The sequence below is a fragment of the Biomphalaria glabrata genome, chromosome 1 (genome assembly GCF_947242115.1).
Source record: "Biomphalaria glabrata chromosome 1, xgBioGlab47.1, whole genome shotgun sequence".
Taxonomy (NCBI): Eukaryota; Metazoa; Mollusca; class Gastropoda; family Planorbidae; genus Biomphalaria; species Biomphalaria glabrata.
In genome coordinates this window covers 87,948,370-87,974,395 of record NC_074711.1, presented here as the reverse complement: position 1 = coordinate 87,974,395, position 26,026 = coordinate 87,948,370, and the positions used below count along the sequence as shown (strand labels likewise).

General features: G+C 41.4%; 1 protein-coding gene across 1 annotated transcript in view; it reads right to left on the bottom strand.

Annotated features, from left to right (window-relative positions):
• The window catches only part of LOC106065024 (nuclear hormone receptor HR96-like), a 64,577-nt gene extending 38,896 nt beyond the window's left edge, over nucleotides 1-25,681 (bottom strand). The window contains exon 1 of the mRNA XM_013223763.2: nucleotides 24,701-25,681. Coding sequence (XP_013079217.1) covers nucleotides 24,701-24,802 — 102 coding nt within the window. The 5' untranslated portion in view covers nucleotides 24,803-25,681. The remainder of the gene's footprint in view (nucleotides 1-24,700) is intronic.
• Nucleotides 25,682-26,026: the final 345 nt, after the last annotated feature.

The following is a 26,026-nucleotide window of genomic DNA, read 5'->3' as shown; positions in this document are numbered from 1 at the left end:
AAACTTTTATAGTGTGTTGGTTTTAATTACCCCAACAAGCCAGTGGATATATTCCAACACTCTGGGCTAATACTTCGTACCAAAGTAGTGACTGGCCATTCTACTGTGACGGTTTTCACGCACGAAGGACACAGCTTGCCCTTTTGAGTTGATGGTTGCCATGGTGACAACACTACCTTCTAGTGGTAAACAACACACACACACACACACACACAAGCATGCAGCTAGCATATCACAAACAGCATGACGTAATTAAGCAGCCATAAGTGTTGACGCAGATAAAGAAGTAGGTCAATTCTTTCTGCTTGACTTCTCGCATACGTCTGCAGAGTGGCCAGGGGCAGAAGGTAATATACGAGAGACGTCATACACCGAATTCTTTCTCTTTCGACATCAAAGGACTGCCAATTCCAAGCATGTAGAATTGAATTCCTTGCTACTCTTGTTTCCTTTCGTTTAGAGTTAGATTATGAACATATTTTAAATTGTATATCATAAAAATAAATTACATTCAAACGACCAATAGATTTAAATCAGGGTTCCCCCACTATTCTGTGATTAGGGTTTCGGGAGATTTCCAGGAGAATATATTCGATTTCAGAAGCGGAAAAAAACTCGAACTATATATTTAGTAATATTTAGTATTTATTTAGTAATAATATGTTAAAATAAATAATAAAATAAAAAAATAAATAAAAGCTAAAGTAAAAACTGCTTCTCATCACAAAGCAGGTCATTATGACCAGAGAATACAGACATATACTGGATTTTTTTTTCTCTGGCCTCTGGAGACAGCTTGCCGCCCAATGCGTCGAACGGCGCGGGAGGACCTAAGTCTAAGTAAGTCCCTAAGTTCACACTCTACAAAGGAAGCCACAAAGTGGACTATGCCATTAGATTAACACATACTGTCTTCAATAGGGCAAACAAAGGACCGAGTTCATTGCACATGCAGGGATGAAAGTCTTTTCCAAAAAAGCAACAACGATCCAGGCATCTGACATTTCTCCAAAACGTTTCTTCCACAGAGTCTGAGTCTGCACTTCAAAAAACAACAACAACAACAACAACAAAACCGACCCATTATTGAACTATCTCTATAACATTACTTTAAAAAGGTCATGGCCACCTAGTTTTATGACCAGAGTGATCCAAAAGTTTCAAATCTCAGTCTAGTCTAGCTTGCTTTGATATGTTTTTAAAAAACTTTTTTCACAAAAAAAAAAAAACAACAAAAAAACTTGCTGAACAAGTCAACCAACAAAAGATGCATTCCCAAATTTCAAAGACATTTCAAGCCTAAGTGGCCCAGGTCTACATTTCAATGCCAATAGTCACAATGGCTGCCTGGTCGTGTGGTATGCATTCTAGACTGTCTTTTGGTGGTCTCTAGGGTCCAGGGTTCGAATGCTGCCCGTCGTAATGCGGGAGATTTAAGCTAAGATGTAATTATCTTAGAATCTGAAGGAACACCCGAAACATGTCAAACATTTTACAAAACAATAAAACTTGTTTTATTACGTAATAATACTTGTACACGGAGTCTGGTGGACACTGCAAGAGGACAAAGAGATGGACACTGCAAGAGGACAAAGAGATGGACACTGCAAGAGGACAAAGAGATGGACACCGTTAGAGGACAACGTGGTGGACACTGCAAGATGACTCGGATGAAGTTTGTTGCCTTCTAACGACCCTCGACCCTGGCAGTGCCAGAGAATATCAGAACATTTATATAAAAAAATAAAGTTCCCCTTTCAGACCTTGTGGTCTATAGGGCAGATGATGTAAAGGTCATCTGTTTCAGTGGCCTACGATTAACAAGGGTGTCATGTGGCCAGCACAACGACCGACTGCCTTTACTTTTCACCAACTAATGTCAGGTACCCATTAGAGCTGGGTGGACTCAGAGGCACCCGAAGATCCCGAAATTAAAAATCCAATTCTTCACCAGGATTCGAACCCCGGACCCCGGTTCGGAAGTCAGGCGCTTTACCGCTCAGCCACCGCGCCTCCAGAACATTTATATAACACAATGAATTTTGTTTTTCTATAATGACTCAAGATGCTGGCATAATCAGAGAACAAATATTAACTGATTCTATAATACAATAATATTTGGATAACAAGATCCACATTGAGAGTCCATTTGTTTGTAAAATGTTTTACATGTTTCGGATGTTCCTTCAGAGTTGAAGATAGTTTACTTCCTAGTCCAAACCTCCCGCAGGACGACGGGGGATGGGAGCGGGCAGGGTTTGAACCCTCGACCGTCGATAAATCCGAACGACAGTCAAGCGCGCAAACCGCACGACCAGGCAGCCCTCCATTTAAATGTTGAGACAAAGCCCCGTCGACCAAGGAGGCTCTTTCTTCCCTAATTCTATTAGAGCATGTAATGGGTTGCCTGAATCAGGCATGAAAACCAGAATTGAAGTCATTGAATACCATGCATGACCAGATTGACCTAGAAACACGGGTAGGACGTTATCATCTTCTGTTTTTCAAGTAACGTCTGTATTTTATAAGATAAGATAATCTTTGCAATAATAGATAGGCTCTTCCTTGAGCTCTCTCTCTCTGAAGAGCTCTTTTAATAGGAAGCTCAATCTCAGACGTTTCAGGGATTCAGGCTTCTTGACCATTTCCAGAACCACAATCCACGCGGACGAGCTGCATCTAGCCATAGTCCACTTTGAGGTACAACGTAGTGGACAGATGACTTGGGGGGGGGGGGGAGGGAGATATCCCTGAGCTAGCCAGGAAAACCAGTGACTTGGCAGAATTTAAGTCATTGGTTAACACGCATGACTAGATGCATGACGCGTAGGACGTAATCATCTTCTTTTTTGAAGCAACGTCTGAATTATATAAGATAAGAAGATCCCCCCCACCAAAGGGTAAGTATACGGTACTGTGGTAGCCCACAAGTGGTACGAACGCCACTTTCAAGCAGCTTTGTCTAACGTATCGTCTTATAACTAAGCCGAATGAGTGTATATTTAGAATACTGCAACATTCATTTTAATATGAACAAGGAATCGAATATGTCCTTGTTACACATTTAAGAAGCCACATAATTTTACAAGCTTAAAGTACATACGTTTTTTCGTAGTTTCGAAAGATATTCTTAGAAAGCCAGGGGACACAACTGTGAGAAATGGCCTCGCTATAGCTGTATGACGAATAAGAGAGAATGGATTCGGTCCAGATTGTATTGGAATATCAACGCAACACAGATACCGCAAAATGTGTCATGTACTTTTACAAGTGGGGCAGTCTCGCAATCAGGTCAAGGCCTTCTTTTTAACAGCTTGATTGGCTCGGAGCCGGTTCTTGATCGAGAGATCGGGTAAGTAAGAACATGGAGCTTTATTTTTTTTGTTTTCTTAAGGGATTAGGGAAAAGGGGGGGGCGGGGCGGGGATGGGGCTGTGACGGCCGTATTTGACCCTGCCGATTGATATCAGGTCAACGTGAAGGCATGATGTCATGTACGCCAGTGGATAACACGGAAGCTGTGTTTTCAAGGTGTTATAGACTTAAGCGCGCAGAAAGGGACAAGAGGACAGCGAGGGGAAAACGAAAGGGGGGGGGGGGAGGTGACGCGAAACAAGGTCCACTTGTTTCACCATAAACATATTTTTGTATTTATATCTAGAGCACTATGGGGTAAAAAGGGCACACCGCGCAGGCATTAATCAATACCACCAATCAATCACTGATTCAAAGGGAATTTCCCCCTACTACATAGACCTACGTGTGGGAGTGGTATTTCTTACACAATAAATGACATTGGTTTCCATGGTAACCGATTAAACGTTTCGTGTAAGATTATTTTTTGAGGGGGGGGGCGGGATAAGTGACAAGGCAAGATTTCAAGGTCAATGACGTTCATTTGCATATTTGCTCGTGAGATGAATTAGCATGTCTGTCAGAATGTCTGTTCGATCGATGTCTTGCAGATTTTGTTTTTCTGTATGGTTGACATTTCAGTTATCGAATTTATTTTTATTTTTTTTGTTTTGTTTGAGTACTTTCTAGAAGGCTGTTTACGAAGGTTAGGGTTAGGTCATGAAGTGTATTCGAGATGATTACTCCGTGAATCGCGCATTGTAAAGTAGGGATGTTGAAATAGATTTTTTAAAAAATGGGAAATATTTAATAATGTCTTTGGATGAAATCGGATTCATAGCGACACATGTCATATATATTTATATTTCAAGTTTCGTAATAGCTAGAACATCAATAATTGTTTGTAATAACCAAAGTGACGTCCCTTTAGCAGTAGTGTTATTGTTAGATATTTTCTTTGTTGGAAGCGGTAGCATGATTCTCTCTCCCTCTCTCTCTCTCTGCGATCCCGTCTGAGTCATAGGCCACCAATCAACTTGGTCCAGGAGTCTCGGCTCAAGTCTCCCCAACCCTCCTTACGTCTTGCTTGGTATCCGTTTCCAAATTTCGGCGTCATGTTTTTCTGGGTTTTCCTTTCTTCCTCTCTCCTTGGGAGTTTCAGGTGACGTCTTGTGATGTTGGATGCAGGCCTGCGAAGGGTGTGACCCATCCATCGCAAGCATCTGTCAAGACTATCTTCCTCAATGGGCTGCTGCTTTGTTCTTTGCCACAGTTCCTCATCAGTAATTTTGTTTGGCAAGCGAATCATAAAAATCTTTCTGAGGCAGGTGTCGATGAACAGCTGTTGTTGTTTTTTTCCATGGTGGCGATGGTGGTTCTCCAGGTCTCTGTTCCAAAGAACTGTATTGGCTCAATTTAAGCGTTGGAGAGATTGATCAGGGTTGCGGTGCTTATTTGCCTGGATCCCAGGTGTTCTTCAGCTGATAGAAGACTGCTAGAGTTTCATTTTTTTTTTCGAAACTAAGGTGAAATGTGGTCAGTGTCAATACCTAAGAACCATTTTTTTTTTATAAAGCAGACAACTGATGAAGAAAAGTCAAAGCAATTTAAAGAAGATTATTACATTTATAGTCCAAACCTCCCGCAGGACTGCATGGGGTGGCGGCGGGTAGAGATCGAAGCCGAGACCATCGAGAAAACAATCTCAGCGCAAACCACAGGATTAGTCCGCCATTACAGATAGTACTTACATATGACAAACAATGTATAAAACATGTTTCATCGTCTGCTAAAAAAAACAACAACCTCGAAATTCTATCATGTTTATGTTTTTAGCAGACGAGACCCCGCTCCTACTCAACAAAGTTGTTTCAATAAATGCCCCTCCCCCCCCTCAACTAAACACGGATATAGTTTTGAGGATTTTATTGGCAAGTTCTTACTGAACCGAGGAAATGCGGGGGCGATGAGGTGTTAATGACCTTACTGACATCACTCCAAGTTATAAATATAATTATGTATGTGTATATAATTTTAAAGTTCAGATTAAAAGACCCGGCAAAACAAAACAAAATACTGAAGCTTAAGATACGAAGCTTGTTAGTCGTGCACCAAACATACAGAACACTTTGTACAAAATTAAATGTCCACTAATAATTTGTTGAGCCTCTTCTGCAATGACCCCTCCCATCCCATTCAATTCACACATTCGGAGTGGAACCTGGTTCTCGAAAACGGATCTAACGTTTATCCTAGAAATTTGACACTTGATATATATATTTTTGAGAAAAGGTTTACTAGCTCGTTGACCACAATGGGAAAATTCCAGTTTGACCGTTAAACATTTTCAATATACAAAAAGAAATTAATTTGAATTTGGCTAGAGAACTAGAGAATGTAGATCTTGAACAGACTATAAAAGTTTGTCTTCTGGTGTTTCCGCATGTAGCCTCTATTCATTGAAGAGTTTAATAAATTAATGTTCAGGAATGTTTTGCGCACCGCCTTCTAGGTCTAGATCTAAAGGCCTATCATTAGAAAATTATACAATCTAGCACATCTATACATTCACTTACCAGGACGTTTTCTAGAAGAAAGGGGGGGGGGATGGAGAGGGGTAAAACAAAATGTTCAATTTTTTTAAATTCAAACATTCAACTATTGTAAAGAACAAAACATTCGCTCAATAAGTTTTATAAATGAGGTACTATTTATTAATTATTTTTTTAAAAGTATTTAAAAAAAATATTTTTGTTGTTAATAATGAAATTATTTTTACCACTGAAATAAAATTTAGCATTTGAATTTTTAATGTCCAGATTCTCTGCGGTCACTGAAACATTTTTTTTAACATTTCATTTCTTAATTTGTGTCCATATTTCTAATTAGTAAATTTTCCTCTCGTTCAACGAATCCAATGAATTAGTCCACTCTACAAGAAGTACAAGACAAGTAAAGGGCATTATTAAAAATGCATTGTCTTCGGAGGGGGGTGGGAAAAGGGAGACTAGCACGCTTGTACTCGTACATTCAAAAAGTAAATTTTCAAATTATGGGCCCTGACAATTTTCTTCCAGTAACTGCTGGGGAGGGCAACTGTTGTACAAGTCTTTAAACAAAAATAATCAAAGAATTTTTTTTTCTAAAACACCAGAAGAATTAAATACGAGACGAAATTAATTGTGATAAAAAAAATGGCATTAAAATGTTTATCAGGCCTGGTCCCTTTGTATCCCGCATACATTTGAAAAAGGGTGTTCTGAAGATTTAATCATCTAGAGCAGCGTTTTCCAAACTGTATTCCGCGGGGCATGAATAGGTGTTCCTCGAACTAGTGGAGCATTGGACTAGGAAGCCCTCAAGAAAATGAGCAAAGTGTTCCGCTAAATACTCAGTCTGTGGGAAGTGTTCCGGTAAAAAAAAAGTTTGGAAAAAAAAAACTGATCTAGAGATTAAAGTTGTATCAATTACTTTGGATCAGTCATGTCATTAAATTAGTAATAGTAATTGTAGAACAATTGGTAAAACTATCTGTAATGAAGATCTACCATCAGTTTAGTGGTGTGTCTTTAACAACACTAGCGAACTAAGGAAGGGTGTAGTAAAGATTTAAGAGCGAGCTAATTTTAAATTTAAAAAATGGGCCCATTTTACATAACAAGAAATTCTGTTCAAGATTTAGAGTTTTTTTTTTTTTTTAAATACTGGTAATAATCAGTATTTGGTCCGACTACGAGAAGTCAGTGATTCTAATCAGTCAGTGACATTGTTAGGCCAATTAGATATGTCCAGCTATTGACGCTTCCAGCCAATCAAATGCTGTAGAATTATTTCTCCGTGTATGTAGTGCATCACAATGACTCAATAATGAATCAATCAAAAGATTCATTCTCACCGAATATACTTGGTCACGCAACAAGAACCATTTGCTGACTCTGAGTGAATCAAACATTTTTAAATTGTTCAGTTTGACATGTTTCGGATAATAGAATCGAAGATTATTATCACCACCCTAACCCAAGCCTCCAGAATTACCGCGGAGGATGGCGGGGGGCAGGGTTCGTACCGGGGGCCATCTAGACCAGGGCCGGATTTACGAATTGCGGGTCCCAATTTAATGGATGCTTGCGAGGACCCTAAATTATTATTTTTTAAATTGTTTACAATACAATTGGTTATACCATTATATGAACAACCATGCATAGGAAGCAACTCAAACACAATAGGCGCCAGGTGGATGATTTAATTTACGTCTATCGTACGATACACTAAATATTTTAACCTTTTAAGTCCCATATCTTTAGAAGCCTGTGACAAGAGCATGACTGATAGTGATATGCTTAATGAAAATTTCGGGGCCCCTGCCAGACGCGAGTCCCAATTTGAGCAATCGGTCAAATCGGCCTTAGGCTGTTCTGATCTAGACAATTCCAGACGACAATACATAGCACAGAACCAGGCATATTTCATTTACAATCACATTCACTAGAAGAAAAAAATTAAACGTAAACAGAATTAGAAGTTTCAAAAAAAAAAACTTCAATTAATTAATGTTGCTAATTTCTTAAAACAACAGAAAGAAAATCAATAGTCAACCTTAAGTAGATCAAAAGTATATTCTAACTACAAACTGTCAACGTCTGAAGCTGACGACAATGTGATCATTTAACTACAGTCATTGGTCGTGTCCTTGGGACAAAAAAAAAACCAACAAATATTGACAAGTCAATAAGATTTTATGTTAAAAATAACTTGGCAAATTGAGGGCCGGCTTAGAGCTGCTCTCAATCTAAGATAATGACGTATGTCAACATGATTAGCGGGGTGGAGGTGGCCGAAGACTGTTTGACTAAGGTGCTGAAGGCGGTCACTGGAGAACCACTGGGCAATTCACGTGAATAATGAGCACCTCTTAATTTTCACTCATCTGTTTCTTCCTAATTAAAAAGTTTTTAGACTGTAAGACGATGTTCCAATTTCTGTTGACATAACCCCAAACTCAAGTAAATACCATGCAATCAGTTTGAGTTTTGAGTTTAGGCACATCGGCACAATTTAGGCCATGTCGTGCCCGTAATCCTTTAAGGATCACTCTCCCTTTATATAACAAGGGCTACATTCTATACAGTTAAATCATTAAAAACAAGGTCTATTCACAGTTAAAAAAAAAAACATGCAATACCCCGTATGGAAGCTCTTCCTTCATAACTAACAGCCTAAACATTTTCCTCTGCAAAGCTGGATCTAATACAGGGGTTCCCAGCCTGTAGGTCGCGACCCCCTTGGGGGTCGATTGACAATTTGCCAGGGGTCGCCTTAGACCATCGAAAATATGGATTGTTATTGTCTACTCTTCTATTTCTGTATGTGTGTGTTTGGGGGGAGGGGAGTCGCGCCAGAGTAGGGGATTGTAAAAAGGGGTCGCCGAGCTTAAAAGGTTGAGAACCGCTGATCTAACAGCACGATAAGTACGTTTTTAGGGCAGCATGTCTTAGCGGGCATCTACGTACGACCGTGTTAACATTTTATAAATTGGTTTGACGACATTGTACAATTTACCTTTAGCTAGACCTCCTCCGAGAGAATGACAGCATCTAAACGTTTTTGGAGAGCCCGACCATACTTCAATAATAAATTGTTGCAATAATGCATGGACTACAGATTTCCAAATGAGTTCTTAGCACGCGTGTGAATTGAAGATTTACTGGCAAACCTATTGAAGAAATGCGGCCAGTGACATGGCAAAGGAATGCCGGGAGAAACTAACGTTGTTTTTGGACGCAGGCTATAAGTTAGTTTAATGAGCACACGGTGATGTCTCTGTCAGGCTAGCACACGGTGATGTCTCTGTCAGGCTAGCACACGGTGATGTCTGTGTCAGGCTAGCACACGGTGATGTCTCTGTCAGGCTAACACGCAGTGATGTCTCTGTCAAGCTAACACGCAGTGATGTCTCTGTCAGGCTAACACGCAGTGATGTCTCTGTCAAGCTAACACGCAGTGATGTCTCTGTCAGGCTAGCACACAGTGATGTTTCTGTTAGGCTAACACGCAGTGATGTCTCTGTCAAGCTAACACGCAGTGATGTCTCTGTCAGGCTAGCACACAGTGATGCCTCTGTCAGGCTAACACACAGTGATGTCGTCTCTTGTCAGGCTAACACGCAGTGATGTCTCTGTCAGGCTAGCACACAGTGATGATTCTGTCAGGCTAACACGCAGTGATGTCTCTGTCAGGCTAGCACACAGTGATGTCTCTGTCAAGCTAACACACAGTGATGTCTCTTGTCAGGCTAACACACAGTGATATCTGTGTCAGGCTAACACACAGTGATGTCTCTGTCAGGCTAGCACACAGTGATGTCTGTGTCAGGCTAACACACAGTGATGTCTGTGTCAGGCTAACACACAGTGATGTCTCTTGTCAGGCTAACACACAGTGACGTCTGTGTCAGGCTAACACACAGTGATGTCTCTTGTCAGGCTAACACACAGTGACGTCTGTGTCAGGCTAACACACAGTGATGTCTGTGTCAGGCTAACACACAGTGATGTCTGTGTCAGGCTAACACACAGTGATGTCTGTGTCAGGCTAACACACAGTGATGTCTCTTGTCAGGCTAACACACAGTGATGTCTCTTGTCAGGCTAACACACAGTGATGTCTCTTGTCAGGCTAACACGCAGTGATGTCTCTGTTAGGCTAGCACACAGTGATGTCTCTGTCAAGCTAACACACAGTGATGTCTCTTGTCAGGCTAACACACAGTGACGTCTCTTGTCAGGCTAGCACAGAGTGATGTCTGTGTCAGGCTAACACACAGTGATGTCTGTGTCAGGCTAAAACACAGTGATGTCTCTTGTCAGGCTAACACACAGTGACGTCTGTGTCAGGCTAACACACAGTGACGTCTGTGTCAGGCTAACACACAGTGACGTCTGTGTCAGGCTAACACACAGTGATGTCTGTGTCAGGCTAACACACAGTGATGTCTGTGTCAGGCTAACACACAGTGATGTCTCTTGTCAGGCTAACACACAGTGACGTCTGTGTCAGGCTAACACACAGTGACGTCTGTGTCAGGCTAACACACAGTGATGTCTCTTGTCAGGCTAACACACAGTTATGTCTGTGTCAGGCTAACACACAGTGATGTCTGTGTCAGGCTAACACACAGTGATGTCTCTTGTCAGGCTAACACACAGTGATGTCTCTTGTCAGGCTAACACACAGTGACGTCTGTGTCAGGCTAACACACAGTGATGTCTGTGTCAGGCTAACACACAGTGATGTCTCTTGTCAGGCTAACACACAGTGATGTCTCTTGTCAGATTACCACACAGTGACGTCTCTTGTCAGGCAGTGATGTCTCTTGTTCAATTCAAGAAAAAAATTTAAAACATTTACTTTTTTGTTTTGTTTAGGGCACTCGCTACAGCCGTTTCAAAAGAGAAGTTGCTGGTTATAAAGAACACAGTGCTTTTTGTTCCCCCCGCTTTTTTTAAAAGATGTTTCGTATGTTCCATCAGATTTTGAAGATTACTACACCCAAGCCCAAACATTTACGAAGGATTGTGGGGGATGGCTGTGGGGGATGGCGGAGGGCTGATTTCAAACCAAGGACCATCCATCGAACGACAGCCCAGAGCGCATGTGACCAGGCATCTACGGCTACAAACACAACGTAAATGTTACATTCGTGTGACCAGCTCTGAATGAAACGTTGAGTGCCGTGTGAAAGAGGCGTTAATTTTAATCTATTTTCGTTAGCAGTATTCCGGCTTCCGAACGTAACATTGTTACAGAAATACGGAAGTTACACTCGATAAAGATCACTGGGCTGTATTTTTATACAATGAAACTCAACTAAGCTGGAAAATATCATGCAAACAGCGGTTCTTAAACTGAAGTCAATATTTTTCTGAAACGTGACTATTAAGACATGGTCATTGGGCCAGAGGAGTGCAGATGAGTGCAGCATTTCACGAGGCTACAGAGACCCAGCTGAGGCAGGCATATTTAAGCACATCTGATGCAGAGAAAAGCCGCTGCCCGTCGAGGTCTATTTAGATTTTCTTTCAGCCATCTGCACCTGGCTCCGGCAAGTTTTTTTTTGTTTGGTATCAGACGTTTGTCCCTGTGTGAGAGTTCTTCATTGTCTCTTACAGAACCTTTGGGTACCAGGTGTCTTTCTTCCATGCCAGTGAGGGCAACTTGACGCCTGCTATGACCTTTATAGCGATTTGGGGTGGGGGTGGGGGGTCTCTGTAACGCCGTCCCAGGCTCTAGAAGACTGCGATTTGGGGTGGGGGTGGGGGGTCTCTGTAACGCCGTCCCAGGCTCTAGAAGACTGCGATTTGGGGTTGGGTGGGGGGTCTCTGTAACGCCGTCCCAGGCTCTAGAAGACTCCGAAACAAGTCCTGATGAAAACTAAGTCTCTTCACACCATTGCCTAGCATGAACTAAAACGTCACGTTTAAATAAACACAGCGCAACAAACAACTTTACATACAAGGACACCGTTCACGCACATGGACATACGTCATAGCATTTCATACACAGAGACACACGTAGCACTCAAAGACACACTTAAAGAAAGACACACTTCACAGACAAACTTTACAAACATCAACACACTTTGCATCCAAACATACACACTTCACAGACACATATTTCACACAAAACGACACACACTTCACACAGACACACCTTACACACAAACGACACACTTCACACAACGTTCAGATAAGGTGTTCAGATACAGTTGAAACTCCGCCATTAGAATCCAACACTTTAACGTCACATCCTGTGTCTAAGTACCAAGTTCTGGAACCACTGATTCGTTTATTTCATTGTTTTTATTTTGTTTTAAAACATCAACGAAAGGGGGAAAAAAAATCAATATTTAAAGCTGACATCCGGTCTACCAGCGAAAGGAATGATGGACCGTGTATGTGACCTAGAAACTGGGCCAGAACAAGGTTGAAATTATTTTTAGGGGAAAAAAAAAAAGGTGACATTATTAAGAATTAAAAAAAAAAAAGGTTAGCTGCGTTCAAGATGTTTTTTTATTTCCTTAAATCCGGTTGAATCCACTTGGAACTGGACGCATACTTAATAGAATGACATTTCTATTCTTTTGTTCTACCATCAAAGGTTTAAAAGAGGACACACTACAGAAATATTAAACAGAAACAAAGATAATCAACTAGATCTAGTAGCCTTCTTTACTTAACACTAAAAAAGGGATGCCCAAAATCCGGCCCGCGGGCCGGACGTGGTTTCATCCGGCCCGCCGAAACGTAGGTACAAACTGTAGAAAAAAAAACCTCCTCCCCCCGCCCCCCCCCCCCCAAAAAAAAAAGTTTGAAAAAATTATTTTTACCTACGTTATAGGGCCCTGACTTCTTCTCTGATGGAATTGATACCATGACATTTAAAATGTGCGTGCTTATGAAATGGTAGAGCCGAAGAAACTAAAAGTGGACTCCGAATTTAGAATCTACCAGGAAATATGAACGGATCTTTACTTTTTATGAGGAACATGATAATAAACCGACATTATTTGTTTTGTAAAGTGTGGCTGCTATAAAGCAAAACAACATATAAACGGATTATAAAGATTAAACTACGCCCGAAGGATCGAAGCGAATATTTAACAACAAGAGACAAGAAAATGAGCCGTTGGTAAAGCTATCTACATTGTTGCTTACATTTTAAGTAGAGAAATTATGCCAGTTTCCGACGCGCAAATAAATGAACTAATATCCCATTAATTAATCTAATTACTGTGTCCAAGTGTTTCTAATAAAATTGTTTCAGGTCAATTTCGTTTTTGTTCTGTACATTTGTGGTCATGTGGCCCGCGACACGAGTGTCGAATTAGGTTGGGCATCACTGCGCCAAAGCATCAACAATGGATTTGCAAATTTCCCTAGACATGATATACACCCACGTTTGAACGTACGTGTAACATCCAGTGATCTGATTGGATCTATTGAACCCACAGTCACATCAAACATGTATCAATAAAAAAAAAAGGTTTAGATGCTGGTCCTAATACATATCTCTCAATAACAAAACATCCAACAGATGTGCGCACTATCTGTCCAGCTACACCCAGACATGTATAATTAAACCTAAATCGCAGCACATATGTTCTTTTAAAAAAAAACAACAGCCAATGTCTGGTCCTTGGAACGTTCATGTATTGACATTTGGTCAAGTTACAACCATAGAGGTACGTCAATGATATTTAAACATCATGGCATGTATTTGTAGGATGATTGCAGGCGTAGCCTGTGTGCGGAGTGTTACAGTCCGGACCACAACAATCACCGGAACTACTTGCAGACGTGGCACATTACTCTTCCATTTAGAATACTATGAGGTAGAAATACACCGTGGAGGCCCCAATGGTGAGATCCAATCAGAGAGTGTCGCTAAAAAAAAGGAAAACCGCCGACAAGTTGGAAAAAAGTTATTACAAATATGGACAATAATAACTTAAGAACACAGGCTGCCTGGTCGTGCGGTTTGCGTGCTGGACTGTCGTTCAGATTTATCGATGGTCGAGGGTTCAAACCTGCCCACTCCCATCCCCCGTCGTCCTGCGGGAGGTTTGGACTAGGAAGTAAGCTATCTTCAACTCTGAAGGGACATCCGAAACATGTCAAACATTTTCCAAACATTTTTTTTTACAGAGGTAGGGAAAGGGAAAACGTTTACAAATGTTAATACAATGGATTGAAAAACAAAAGATATATATTTTTAAAAAAATGGCCAGATTGGCATTTCATACTTTTTATAACAAGTTGCCGATGCTTTAAAAAAAAAATGATTTAAACCAGCTGTCCTCGAAATCAAATAGTAAACATTTCAACTTTGTAACTTCATAATCATCGCACTGTTGACATTACAAACGATATGTTTGCAAGGCATGTGTTTCCCTAATGAAAACCAAACAGCCGGAATCCCCCCCCCCCACGCACTGGGCTGCATGTTGGCATCAAGTGGGAGACTTGTTCAAGAGATATAATTAATTCCATCTCTATACCAGCTGTTTGTTATCCTGACCAGCAATTATCAAATGCGTTATGACATAATGCAGTGAGTCAGAAGCTGATCAGATGCAGTGCAAAGAAGAAGGATGGAAGAAGCCTACTGTTCAGAAATCTGTGCAAGTCTCTAGGACAGCAAATATATATAGTTCGTCCATCGTGTTTCGATGATGACCACTTTGTCATCCAGGGGGGCTGAGGGCTTTGCACTGGGGTTTTATGCCTCCTCATGTGGCTGGTGAGACCTATGTGAGCCCGGAATGTTCGGCTGCACACTGGGCAGGTTATTCCAGCTGGAGCTAGTGTCGTTTGTCTTGCTTTTCTTTTCTGGCGTTTTTCTTCTGCCTGCGTTGTTCTTTTTTCCTCAGCAACCTGTGCGCCAGTTTTCACAGCGTGACGCCATGATGCTCTGTCGTGTGCCTCTGTCTCCCAGGTGCCAGGGTCTATGCTGAACGCCTTCAGAGAAGCTTTGAGGGTGTCCCTGAAGCGCTTTCTTTGCCCACCTTGCGAGCGCTTTCCTTCGCTTAGTTGGCCATACAAGAGTCGTTTTGGGATGCGGTGGTCTTCCATTCTGTAGACGTGACCTGCCCATCGCAGCTGGGACTGCATCAGGATTGTGTGGATGCTTTGCAGACACGCTCTTCGAAGGACTTCTGTATCTGGTATTTTGTCTTGCCATTTGACATTTAGTATTTAGTAGGACAGCAAATAACCAGGCCATGACCGAGTTAAGGGAGAATAAGTAAGAAGAGAGAAGGGGAGGGAGCGTCCACAGTTACTAGCAGCATGTCATTCAACTGTACGAGTACAGGTCAGATCTACCACACGGGCGACACTAAGCTATGGCCAACGAAAGGTGTCGGTCAGTCACAGCTGTTCCAACGATTTAAAGACAAAAAGGAGAGTGAAAACTCAAGTCAGTGGTACTCAATTTGTTGTCTGCTTAGGGACCGTACCAGTCGAGAGCCGCATCACCTCAACAAACACAGGACGTATCCATTGTTGACAGGACGTATCCATTGTTGACAGGACGTATCCATTGTTGGCAGGACGTATCCATTGTTGAAAGGACGTATGTTGTTGTCAGGACGTATCCATTGTTGTCAGGACGCATCCATTGTTGACAGGACGTATCCATCCATTGTTGACAGGACGTATCCATTGTTGACAGGACGTATCCATTGTTGACAGGACGTATCCATTGTTGACAGGACGTATCCATTGTTGACAGGACGTATCCACAGGAGACCATGCGGCTTGATAAAGCAGAAGTTTCGAAGGGCTGGACGGCACTACGTCACGGAATGGATATGGCCAGCACCTTTGTTTGGGCAGCACTGATCTAGATCTAGACTTAGTATGGGCAGCACTGATCTAGATCTAGACTTAGTATGGGCAGCACTGATCTAGATCTAGACTTAGTTTGGGCAGCACTGATCTAGATCTAGACTTAGTTTGGGCAGCACTGATCTAGATCTAGACTTAGTTTGGGCAGCACTGATCTAGATCTAGACTTAGTTTGGACAGCACTGATCTAGATCTAGACTAACACTTTGACATACCTACAGTTTTTCTCTTAAAAGGAAAACTTGTTCACAATAGCACTTAAAAGTCTCAAAGTCGGTCAAGCGTTACAAAATGGTGGAAAAAAAGGGGGGGGGGGAGTTCAATATGAGATAAATGAAAAGATAACCTACAAAGGAAAAAAAAAGCTAGTCTATAATAAGAACACCTTTCATTGATTTTAGAATTCTTTAACTCTCTTTCATTCACTCCTTTTGTCCTTTTACTCTTTTCTTTTCACTTCGTCTTTATTTCGTTCTTTTACGTTCTCTTTATTTTGTTCTCTCTCTCTTTATTTCGTTCTCTTTATTGTCTCTCCAGCGTTGTCTTTATCTCGTTTTCTTTCGTTCACATGTGCTCCCCCCTCTCTCTCTTACCTTCTCTCTCTCTCTCTTTCTTGCCTTCTCTCTCTCTCTCTCTCTCTCTTGCCTTCTCTCTCTCTCACTTGCCCTCTCTCTCTCTCTTGCCTTCTCTCTCTCTCTCTTGCCTTCTCTCTCTCTCTCTCTCTTGCCTTCTCTCTCTCTCTCTCTCTCTTGCCTTCTCTCTCTCTTGCCTTCTCTCTCTCTCTTGCCTTCTCTCTCTCTCTTGCCTTCTCTCTCTCTCTCTTGCCTTCTCTCTCTCTCTCTATTGCCTTCTCTCTCTCTTGCCTTCTCTCTCTCTCTTACCTTTTCTCTCTCTCTCTCTTACCTTCTCTCTCTCTCTCTCTCTTGCCTTCTCTCTCTCTCTCTTACCTTCTCTCTCTCTCACTTGCCTTCTCTCTCTCTTTCTTGCCTTCTCTCTCTCTCTTGCCTATTCTCTCTCTTTCTTGCCTTCTCTCTCTCTCTCTTACCTTCTCTCTTTCTCTTTCTTGCCTTCTCTCTCTCTCTCTCTCTCTTACCTTTTCTCTCTCTCTCTTTCTTGCCTTCTCTCTCTCTCTCTCTTTCTTGCCTTCTCTCTCTCTCTCTTACCTTCTCTCTCTCTCTTTCTTGCCTTCTCTCTCTCTCTCTCTTACCTTCTCTCTCTCTCTTTCTTGCCTTCTCTCTCTCTCTCTTGCCATCTCTCTCTCTCTCTCTTGCCTTCTCTCTATCTCTCTTGCCTATTCTCTCTCTTTCTTGCCTTCTCTCTCTCTCTCTCTCTTACCTTCTCTCTCTCTCTCTCTTCTTGTCTTCTCTTTCTCTCTCTCTTGCATTCTCTCTCTCAGTATTGCCTTCTCTCTCTCTCTCTCTTGCCTTCTCTCTCTCTCTTGCCTTCTCTCTCTCTCTCTCTCTTGCCTTCTCTCTCTTTCTCTTGCCTTCTCTCTCTCAGTCTTGCCTTCTCTCTCTCTTTCTCTCTTGCCTTCTCTCTCTCTTACCTTCTCTCTCTTTCTCTCTTGCCTTCTCTCTCTCTTACCTTCTCTCTCTCTCTTCTTGCCTTCTTTCTCTCTCAGTCTTGCCTTCTCTCTCTCTCTCACTTGCCCTCTCTCTCTCTCTCTCTCTTGCCTTCTCTCTCTCTCTCTCTCTTGCCTTCTCTCTCTCTCTCTTGCCTTCTCTCTCTCTGTTGCCTTCTCTCTCTCTCTTGCCTTCTCTCTCTCTTGCCTTCTCTCTCTCTCTCTCTTGCCTTCTCTCTCTCTCTTGCCTTCTCTCTCTCTCTCTTGCCTTCTCTCTCTCTCTTACCTTTTCTCTCTCTCTCTCTCTCTTACCTTCTCTCTCTCTCTTGCCTTCTCTCTCTCTCTCTTGCCTTCTCTCTCTCTCTTGCCTTCTCTCTCTCTCACTTGCCTTCTCTCTCTCTCTCTCTTGCCTTCACTCTCTCTATCTCTCTTGCCTATTCTCTCTCTTTCTTGCCTTCTCTCTCTCTCTCTCTCTCTCTTGCCTTCTCTCTCTCTCTCTCTTACCTTCTCTCTTTCTCTTTCTTGCCTTCTCTCTCTCTTACCTTTTCTCTCTCTCTCTTTCTTGCCTTCTCTCTCTCTCTCTCTTACCTTCTCTCTCTCTCTCTTTCTTGCCTTCTCTCTCTCTCTTTCTTGCCTTCTCTCTCTCTCTCTCTTGCCATCTCTCTCTCTCTTGCCTTCACTCTCTCTATCTCTCTTGCCTATTCTCTCTCTTTCTTGCCTTCTCTCTCTCTCTCTCTTGCCTTCTCTCTCTCTCTCTTACCTTTTCTCTTTCTCTTTCTTGCCTTCTCTCTCTCTTACCTTTTCTCTCTCTCTCTTTCTTGCCTTCTCTCTCTCTCTCTCTTACCTTCTCTCTCTCTCTCTTTCTTGCCTTCTCTCTCTCTCTCTTTCTTGCCTTCTCTCTCTCTCTCTCTTGCCATCTCTCTCTCTCTTGCCTTCACTCTCTCTATCTCTCTTGCCTATTCTCTCTCTTTCTTGCCTTCTCTCTCTCTCTCTTGCCTTCTCTCTCTCTCTCTTACCTTCTCTCTTTCTCTTTCTTGCATTCTCTCTCTCTCTCTTACCTTCTCTCTCTCTCTTTCTTGCCTTCTCTCTCTCTCTCTCTCTCTTACCTTCTCTCTCTCTCTCTTTCTTGCCTTCTCTCTCTCTCTCTTGCCATCTCTCTCTCTCTTGCCTTCCCTCTCTCTATCTCTCTTGCCTATTCTCTCTCTTTCTTGCCTTCTCTCTCTCTCTCTCTTGCCTTCTCTCTCTCTCTCTCTCTCTTACCTTCTCTATCTCTCTCTCTTCTTGCCTTCTCTCTCTCTCTCTCTCTTACCTTCTCTCTCTCTCAGTCTTGCCTTCTCTCTCTCTCTCTCTTGCCTTCTCTCTCTCTCTTGCCTTCTCTCTCTCTCTCTCTCTCTTGCCTTCTCTCTCTTTCTCTTGCCTTCTCTCTCTCTTTCTCTCTTGCCTTCTCTCTCTCTCTTGCCTTCTCTCTCTCTTACCTTCTCTCTCTCTTGCATTCTCTCTCTTGCCTTCTCTCTCTCTCTCTCTCTTGCCTTCTCTCTCTCTCTCTCTCTTGCCTTCTCTCTCTCTCTTGCCTTCTCTCTCTCTCTCTCTTGCCTTCTCTCTCTCTCTCTCTCTCTTGCCTTCTCTCTCTCTCTTGCCTTCTCTCTCTCTCTCTCTCTTACCTTCTCTCTCTCTCTCTCTTGCCTTCTTCTCATTTTCTCACGCGCGCACACACACACGTACATGAAGAAATTATACATATTTATTTTCAATAAAAATGTTTATTAATGAAATCGATACCCTTGTCTTTGTTACCAAGGATAAACGCTAGCGACCTTGCATCCCCCCCCTCTATCTAACTTTCTCCCCCTCCCTCCTCTTTCACGTTTCCAACAGGTTGTTTCTTTGTGTGCCCCCCCCCCTCCCTCCTGCAAGGCGCGACACACACACTGAAATGATCGATGTCACTCACATGTCAATGTATTTGTAGCTGACTGAAAGCAGCAATTAAGTTTCGTAAGGCTTAAAACCTGAATACAATCAGATCAGCTAGCTTGTGCATTGAGGAAGATACTTTCAACTCAATATTAATTGTTCCGGTAATATTATTGCATCTCTTTATTGGGATAATGAAGAGCAGGGATAAGGATATAGAATGCTTTTACATTGACATTTAAGTCAATCATATAAGCTAACTATAAGAATTTTAATCCTTTTCTCTGTCATTGGCTTGCATTAGTCACGTGCCATATCAATAACTGGCTGGTTCAAACAAGAAGTCACGTTCTGACTGGAAATGTATAATTAGTAGCATTGACCTATTTATTTTGAAACACGGATTAAAGTCAGGATTGTTTGTGGGAGGGTTTTTGGCGTGCGGGTTTTGTTGTTCTCTAGAGACTTTCGGAAGCGTGGGTGTGTGGTCTGAGGAGGGAGTGAAAAAGTGTGTATGTGTGTGAGTGAGTGAGTGAGTGAGAGAGAGAGAGAGAGAGCGAGAGAGAGAGAGAGAGAGAGAGAGAACATAATGAGCAAATCAGGAAATCAGCAAACAGTCGTCGATAATAGTAATTCAATCTTGGACCACGACTGAATCATTGGATTACTTCCGGCATTTTTTTAACTGAGAGGTGAGGTTTGAACTCCAGTCCACTGGGGTGTATTGTAGGCAGAAAACTACAGATGATGTCATGCCCTTAACATTTTAAAACTTGTAGACTAATAAAACGGGAGGCGGCGGTGGCTTAGCGGCAAAGCGCTTGGCTTCCGAACCGAGGTCCCGGGTTCGAGTCCTGGTAAAGACTGGGATTTTTAAATTTCAGGATCTTTGGGCACCTCTGAGTCAATTCAGCTCTAAATAGGTACCTGACATTAGTTGGGCTAAAGTAAAGGCAGTTGGTCACATGACACCCTCGTTAACCCTGGGCCACAGAAACAGATGCCCTTTACATCATCTGCCCTATAGGTGGCAAGGACTGAAAGAGTTGTAATAGGCAATGCACTGACTATAGTCGTATACGAAACATCTACTATGCTAGCAAAAAAAGGACTGCACATTAGCTGCTGGAAGACTTTGTTTACGTAATAGATAGAAAAAGAACAAAAATCGACAAGCTCTTCGTGTAGATGGCAAAGAATTAACCCGTCTAGCGAGTTTTGCAAGAACCAAACTTGTTTATTAGGACTGAACTCAAAGGTATATTTTATTATTATTTTGATATTATTTGTATTTTTGTTGGGGTAAGTAATTTTTCATGTGCATATATCACTAAATTTTTAAATTTATATTATGCAAGCATAGCTCGGTTATATTCACATTATCCGAATCATACAGTGACTGACTTTAGAGGCTTCAAGCAAGCAACATATGCTTGGCATCTGTCTCATAATTAGTTACATCTTTTGGAACTATGAGATAGTGTCCTGGTCAAGTGGTATGCGCTGTCGTCACAATGATTCTAATTCTGAGTTTGATGAAGATTAATAGTTAGAGTAAGCCTCAACAACTACCAGCATGTGTTTCTAATGTCCATGGAATACCATGTCATCATACAACCGGGGTTCTCAACCTGTGGGTCGCGACCCCCATGGGGGTCGATTGACAGTTTGCCAGGGGTCGCCTAAGACCATCGAAATTATGGATTGTTCTATTACTGAGTATGTGTTTGTGTGTTTATGGGGGTCGCGGAAGGGTTGGGTATTGAAAGCGTCTGCCGTTTTGTGGGTATTCTAACCTCTGTCACAGAATGACATTAAGTGTAATAAAGTTAATGTTATAAAATTGGTCAAGGCAGTGAACAGAGGAGATAACTCCATTTATTTCACGACACATTTAATTTTTCAACCTCACTCTTACGTTTCATGAGAACAAGACAAGAAACAATGAACAAAGTTTAAATCTGACTCCGGATAGACGAGAAAGTTAAAACCTAGTCACACCCACACACATAGCCACATATATCCACACGATCTAAACAAGTGAAATACGAAGAAAGCGCAAAAACAACAACAACAAAAAGGCCATGTCTAATCCTATGCCAATACTAGCCGCGTGATGTGAGCCAAGTTCAGTTCTCATTGTCACCATCAATATCTTACCACTGGAACCAAAAATATCCCAAGGATTCAACGACAATGTTCTGCTGCCGAATCACTCACCGTTAAATCTGACGTGGTGTGCAGCGCAGCTCTCCAACCAGGAGTAAGCACCAGGGCATGAAGGTCACGTCATATTAAGGAAATGTTTTGCAACACAAAGCTAAAATTAGAAGCCCCGTGTTGTCGACCCTCAATCTCAACGACTTTCTAATAGTAAGCACACACTACTGATAGGGGAAAAGTTGGACTGGGGGGGGGGAGCGGAAAAAAAATCTTTTTTTGTGGAGAAAATACCTCGCATTATGCTAATATTTAGTTAGTAATTGAATCTATTTTTAAACTAGATTTAATTATTTAAACCTGTTATTCTCTCCCCTTACATAGCAGGCAGGTAGAGCAGGTCTACACAAGAGAAAAAAAATGAATAGAGAAGAGGGGCGTGGAGTTGTTTACCGTCATTTCCCTGTAAGATGTTACATCTAGTCTATGTTACATCTAGTCTATGTTACATCTAGTCAATGTTACATCTAGTCAATGTTACATCTAGTCTATGTTACATCCAGTCTATGTTACATCCAGTCTATGTTACATCTAGTCTATGTTACATCCAGTCTATGTTACATCCAGTCTATGTTACATCCAGTCTATACATCCAGTCTATGTTACATCCAGTCTATGTTACATCTAGTCTATGTTACATCCAGTCTATGTTACATCTAGTCTATGTTACATCCAGTCTATGTTACATCTAGTCTATGTTACATCTAGTCTATGTTACATCCAGTCTATGTAACATCCAGTCTATGTTACATCTAGTCTATGTTACATCTAGTCTATGTTACATCTAGTCTATGTTACATCCAGTCTATGTTACATCCAGTCTATGTTACATCCAGTCTATGTTACATCCAGTCTATGTTACATCTAGTCTATGTTACATCCAGTCTATGTTACATCCAGTCTATGTAACATCCAGTCTATGTTACATCTAGTCTATGTTACATCCAGTCTATGTTACATCCAGTCTATGTTACATCTAGTCTATGTTACATCTAGTCTATGTTACATCTAGTCTATGTTACATCCAGTCTATGTTACATCCAGTCTATGTAACATCTAGTCTATGTTACATCTAGTCTATGTTACATCCAGTCTATGTGTCGGACACGTGTAACAGAAGGAAACTATTTCTCGATTACTCTCTACTTTAAATAAAATAAAACTTAACGCTTTTACTTTTAAAAGCTCTACATGGAACCAAAAGTGAGGCTTTTTGATGATTTTTTTATATTACAATACCTCTTATTGAACTTTATGGAGGGTGGGCGGAGGGTGGAACTTGGACGCTGGTCTCAAAAACGGCTCTAACGATTTTCCTAGAAATTTAACTGTTGATGTACATCGCAATGACCAGCTCATCGAACACACGGGAAAACTCCAGTTTGACCGTTATAATTTTTCAAAAAAAACAAAAACAAAATTGAGATAAATTTAAATTTGTCTAGAGAACTAGATCTAGGTCTTGACGAAACATCGGTTTTGAAAGGGCTATAACGCTTTGTTTTAAACTTGTTTTGTAATGTAATATTTATTAGTTATGATGAGAAAAACAAATCGCTCTATAAATTGTCGAAAGAAGTGAGTCTATGTATTTTTAAAAATAGTGTTAGAATGTTGTTCTCGTTCAAGAAACTAAATCGGTTTGGTGCAATTACTTTTTAAATATATATATATATATAAAACTTTATTCAGAAATATTAGCACCCCCTTCCCCTAAGATGGTTGTCCTCCCTTGATATAGCATGACGTATTTTTTCCAGTGTCGCGAAATGTCATGATGTATGATGTGTGACGGGGGTGCGATATGTCATGATGTATGATGTGGCGCGATATGTCATGTGTAATGGTGTCATGCTAATTCACGATGTGCCAGGTGGCGCGATATGTCACGTGTAATGGTGTCATGCTGATTCAGGATGTACCAGGTGTCGTGATGTATCGTTTATCGCGACGTATCACTAGAGGCTCGAGGTACTTAAAAGTAATGAGTAGAATAAAACACATCAAAAGCGAGACAGCGAGTCAAGACAAATAGATTGTTCATTCTTAGCTGCACATCCAACTCAGCCAAGAATTAGAGGCGCACTGAGAGTATGATTGTTGGAGAGTATGATTGTTGGAGAGTATGATTGTTGGAGAGTATGATTGTTGAAGAGTATGATTGTTGGAGAGTATGATTGTTGGAGAGTATGATTGTTGGAGAGTATGATTGTTGGAGAGTATGATTGTTGGAGAGTATGATTGTTGAAGAGTATGATTGTTGGAGAATATGATTGTTGGAGTATGATTGTTGGAGAGTATGATTGTTTGAGAGTGTATGATTGTTGGAGAGTATGATTGTTGGAGAATATGATTGTTGGAGAGTGTATGATTGTTGGAGAGTATGATTGTTGGAGAGTGTATGATTGTTGGAGAGTATGATTGTTGGAGAGTATGATTGTTGGAGAGTGTATGATTGTTGGAGAGTATGATTGTTGAAGAGTTTGAAAAGACCCAAAGAACTTTCTGTTTCTACCTGCTGTTTGACAAGATAGGATTTACTATTTAGCCATGTCCAAGTGAAAGCAGACATGGAAAACAAAAGACTGAAAACCTAAGCACAAGCCAAATACTTGTGGACAACATTTCAACTGAGGACCTAAGAATGATAAGCAAGAACAAATAATTAACATATTTTTTATTCATTGCTGGTTACACTCTATTAATGAGATCCTATTTTCTGAATACTCTATTGAACAGACTGAGATACCGAGTCATACTGATGTCAATAAGCACAGACGTCATGATGTGGTGACACTAACCATATCTATGTCCTGACAGTGGTGACATTGACCTTAGAGTCAGCACTTTCTACATCCCGTAATCAATATATCAACCTTTGTTTATATACAAACTGGTCGCATCAACTTCCGGCTTGTGTTCATGTCATCCACATACAGGGACATTTGCATAATGTTATTTATAGTCATTCAATACGCATGTCATTGTGCCCCTGCCTGTCCTCTCCCTCCTTCTCTCCCCTTGAACTCAATCTACTTAGACAATTCCTTGATCAACACAAACATGTCGTCCCCGCATTCATAAAAAACAGGAGCGAAAATACCCGCATACATACACAAGTGAATACATAGGAACAAAAATATTCATTAATAGACATACAAGCGAATATAAACTCGCACTTACATGTGCGCGCGAATGCGCAGTGACAAACGAACAGGCAGACAGACAGCAAAAGTATTACTCACCCAGTTGGACTCCCACATCGAGATGTACGAATGCGGCGTGTAGCTGTAGAAATTCTCCAGCCACCTGACCGGAAACTGTGCCGTTGGAGAGAACTCAGTCATCTCGTCAAGACAGGGGGGTCAGTCCTTCAAACTAGCGCGGGCCCTGGGTCAAGTCAAGCACGGCTTTACAAGTCAGAACACAGCACAGCTGGACACAGCAGCTACAGCTGGGGGCCGGCAGATGACTGCCATCAGTATGTGTGCCAAAGCGAGCCCATCTTAAAGACGACCTAGTCCATATATGAAAATGTTGTGCTTTTATCAAGCTTTCCAAACGTGTTCCTGACCAGTCCAGTCCAATAAAAAGTCTTCACATCGACTAACCAAAAAATCCTTAATAAAAGAAGAACAATCTCAATATCCAAATTAACTTTAAGCGTTGGCTCTTCTATTGAAGTCAGCGTGTCCGAAACGATGACTTGGGTCCCAGGCAAACGTTTAAAACACTTAACTTAGTCAAAAGTTCATTCCAAAATCCCATTCGAAGAAAGTAAAACACTAAACCCTGTTCACTGTTTAACACAACCATATGATTTCATAATTCAATTCACTAAAAAATGCAAGTTTTATTCGCCGACTGTTAACGCGCTGTTAAAAATTCAGAGATATGTTACACATACACACACATGTAGTAGCATTTCGTACATGGACCGAACACAAACAAAATTCCGTTTTTTTTTTTTAAATATATATTTTTGAAATAGTGACAATTGAATCTAATTCCGTAAGGATCAAACACATTCTCTGAGACTCTAAAAGAACAGATCCTATCTTCCTACACCCTGCCCCAACAAACACACGTGTTCCGTCACACATAACAATTTTCTTTCAGGGGAAAAAAAAATGTGTATCTATATTCTACATCCTGCCTCCCACCCCCACCCCCACGCGAGACTCTCATTCGTGAAAGCCCTCGACTGTCAGAAATCGATGGGAGGGAAATCTATCTTCTCATTCTATGTTAGTAACTCGACTTTCGTAATTAGCCTCTCTTTGACCCCAGCCAGTGCCGGAGATGCACCGAGGCCCTAGCGTCCAGGAAATACGGACTTGAAAAAATAACTTTGACACAGGAATGGTGGCGCAAGAACACAGAACAAAAAACGCGGTTAATGGACAACAATAACAAAGGAACACAACATCAGGTGATTGACATGGAAACGGAAAAGAAAAAAATTGATTATTTGCTGAAGACGAAACGAGAACAAGTCAATGACGTAAATTATGAGATAGTTTGTCGAGGAGGTAGGCCTCACCATAAGGAACGGCATTTTTTTGTTTCTC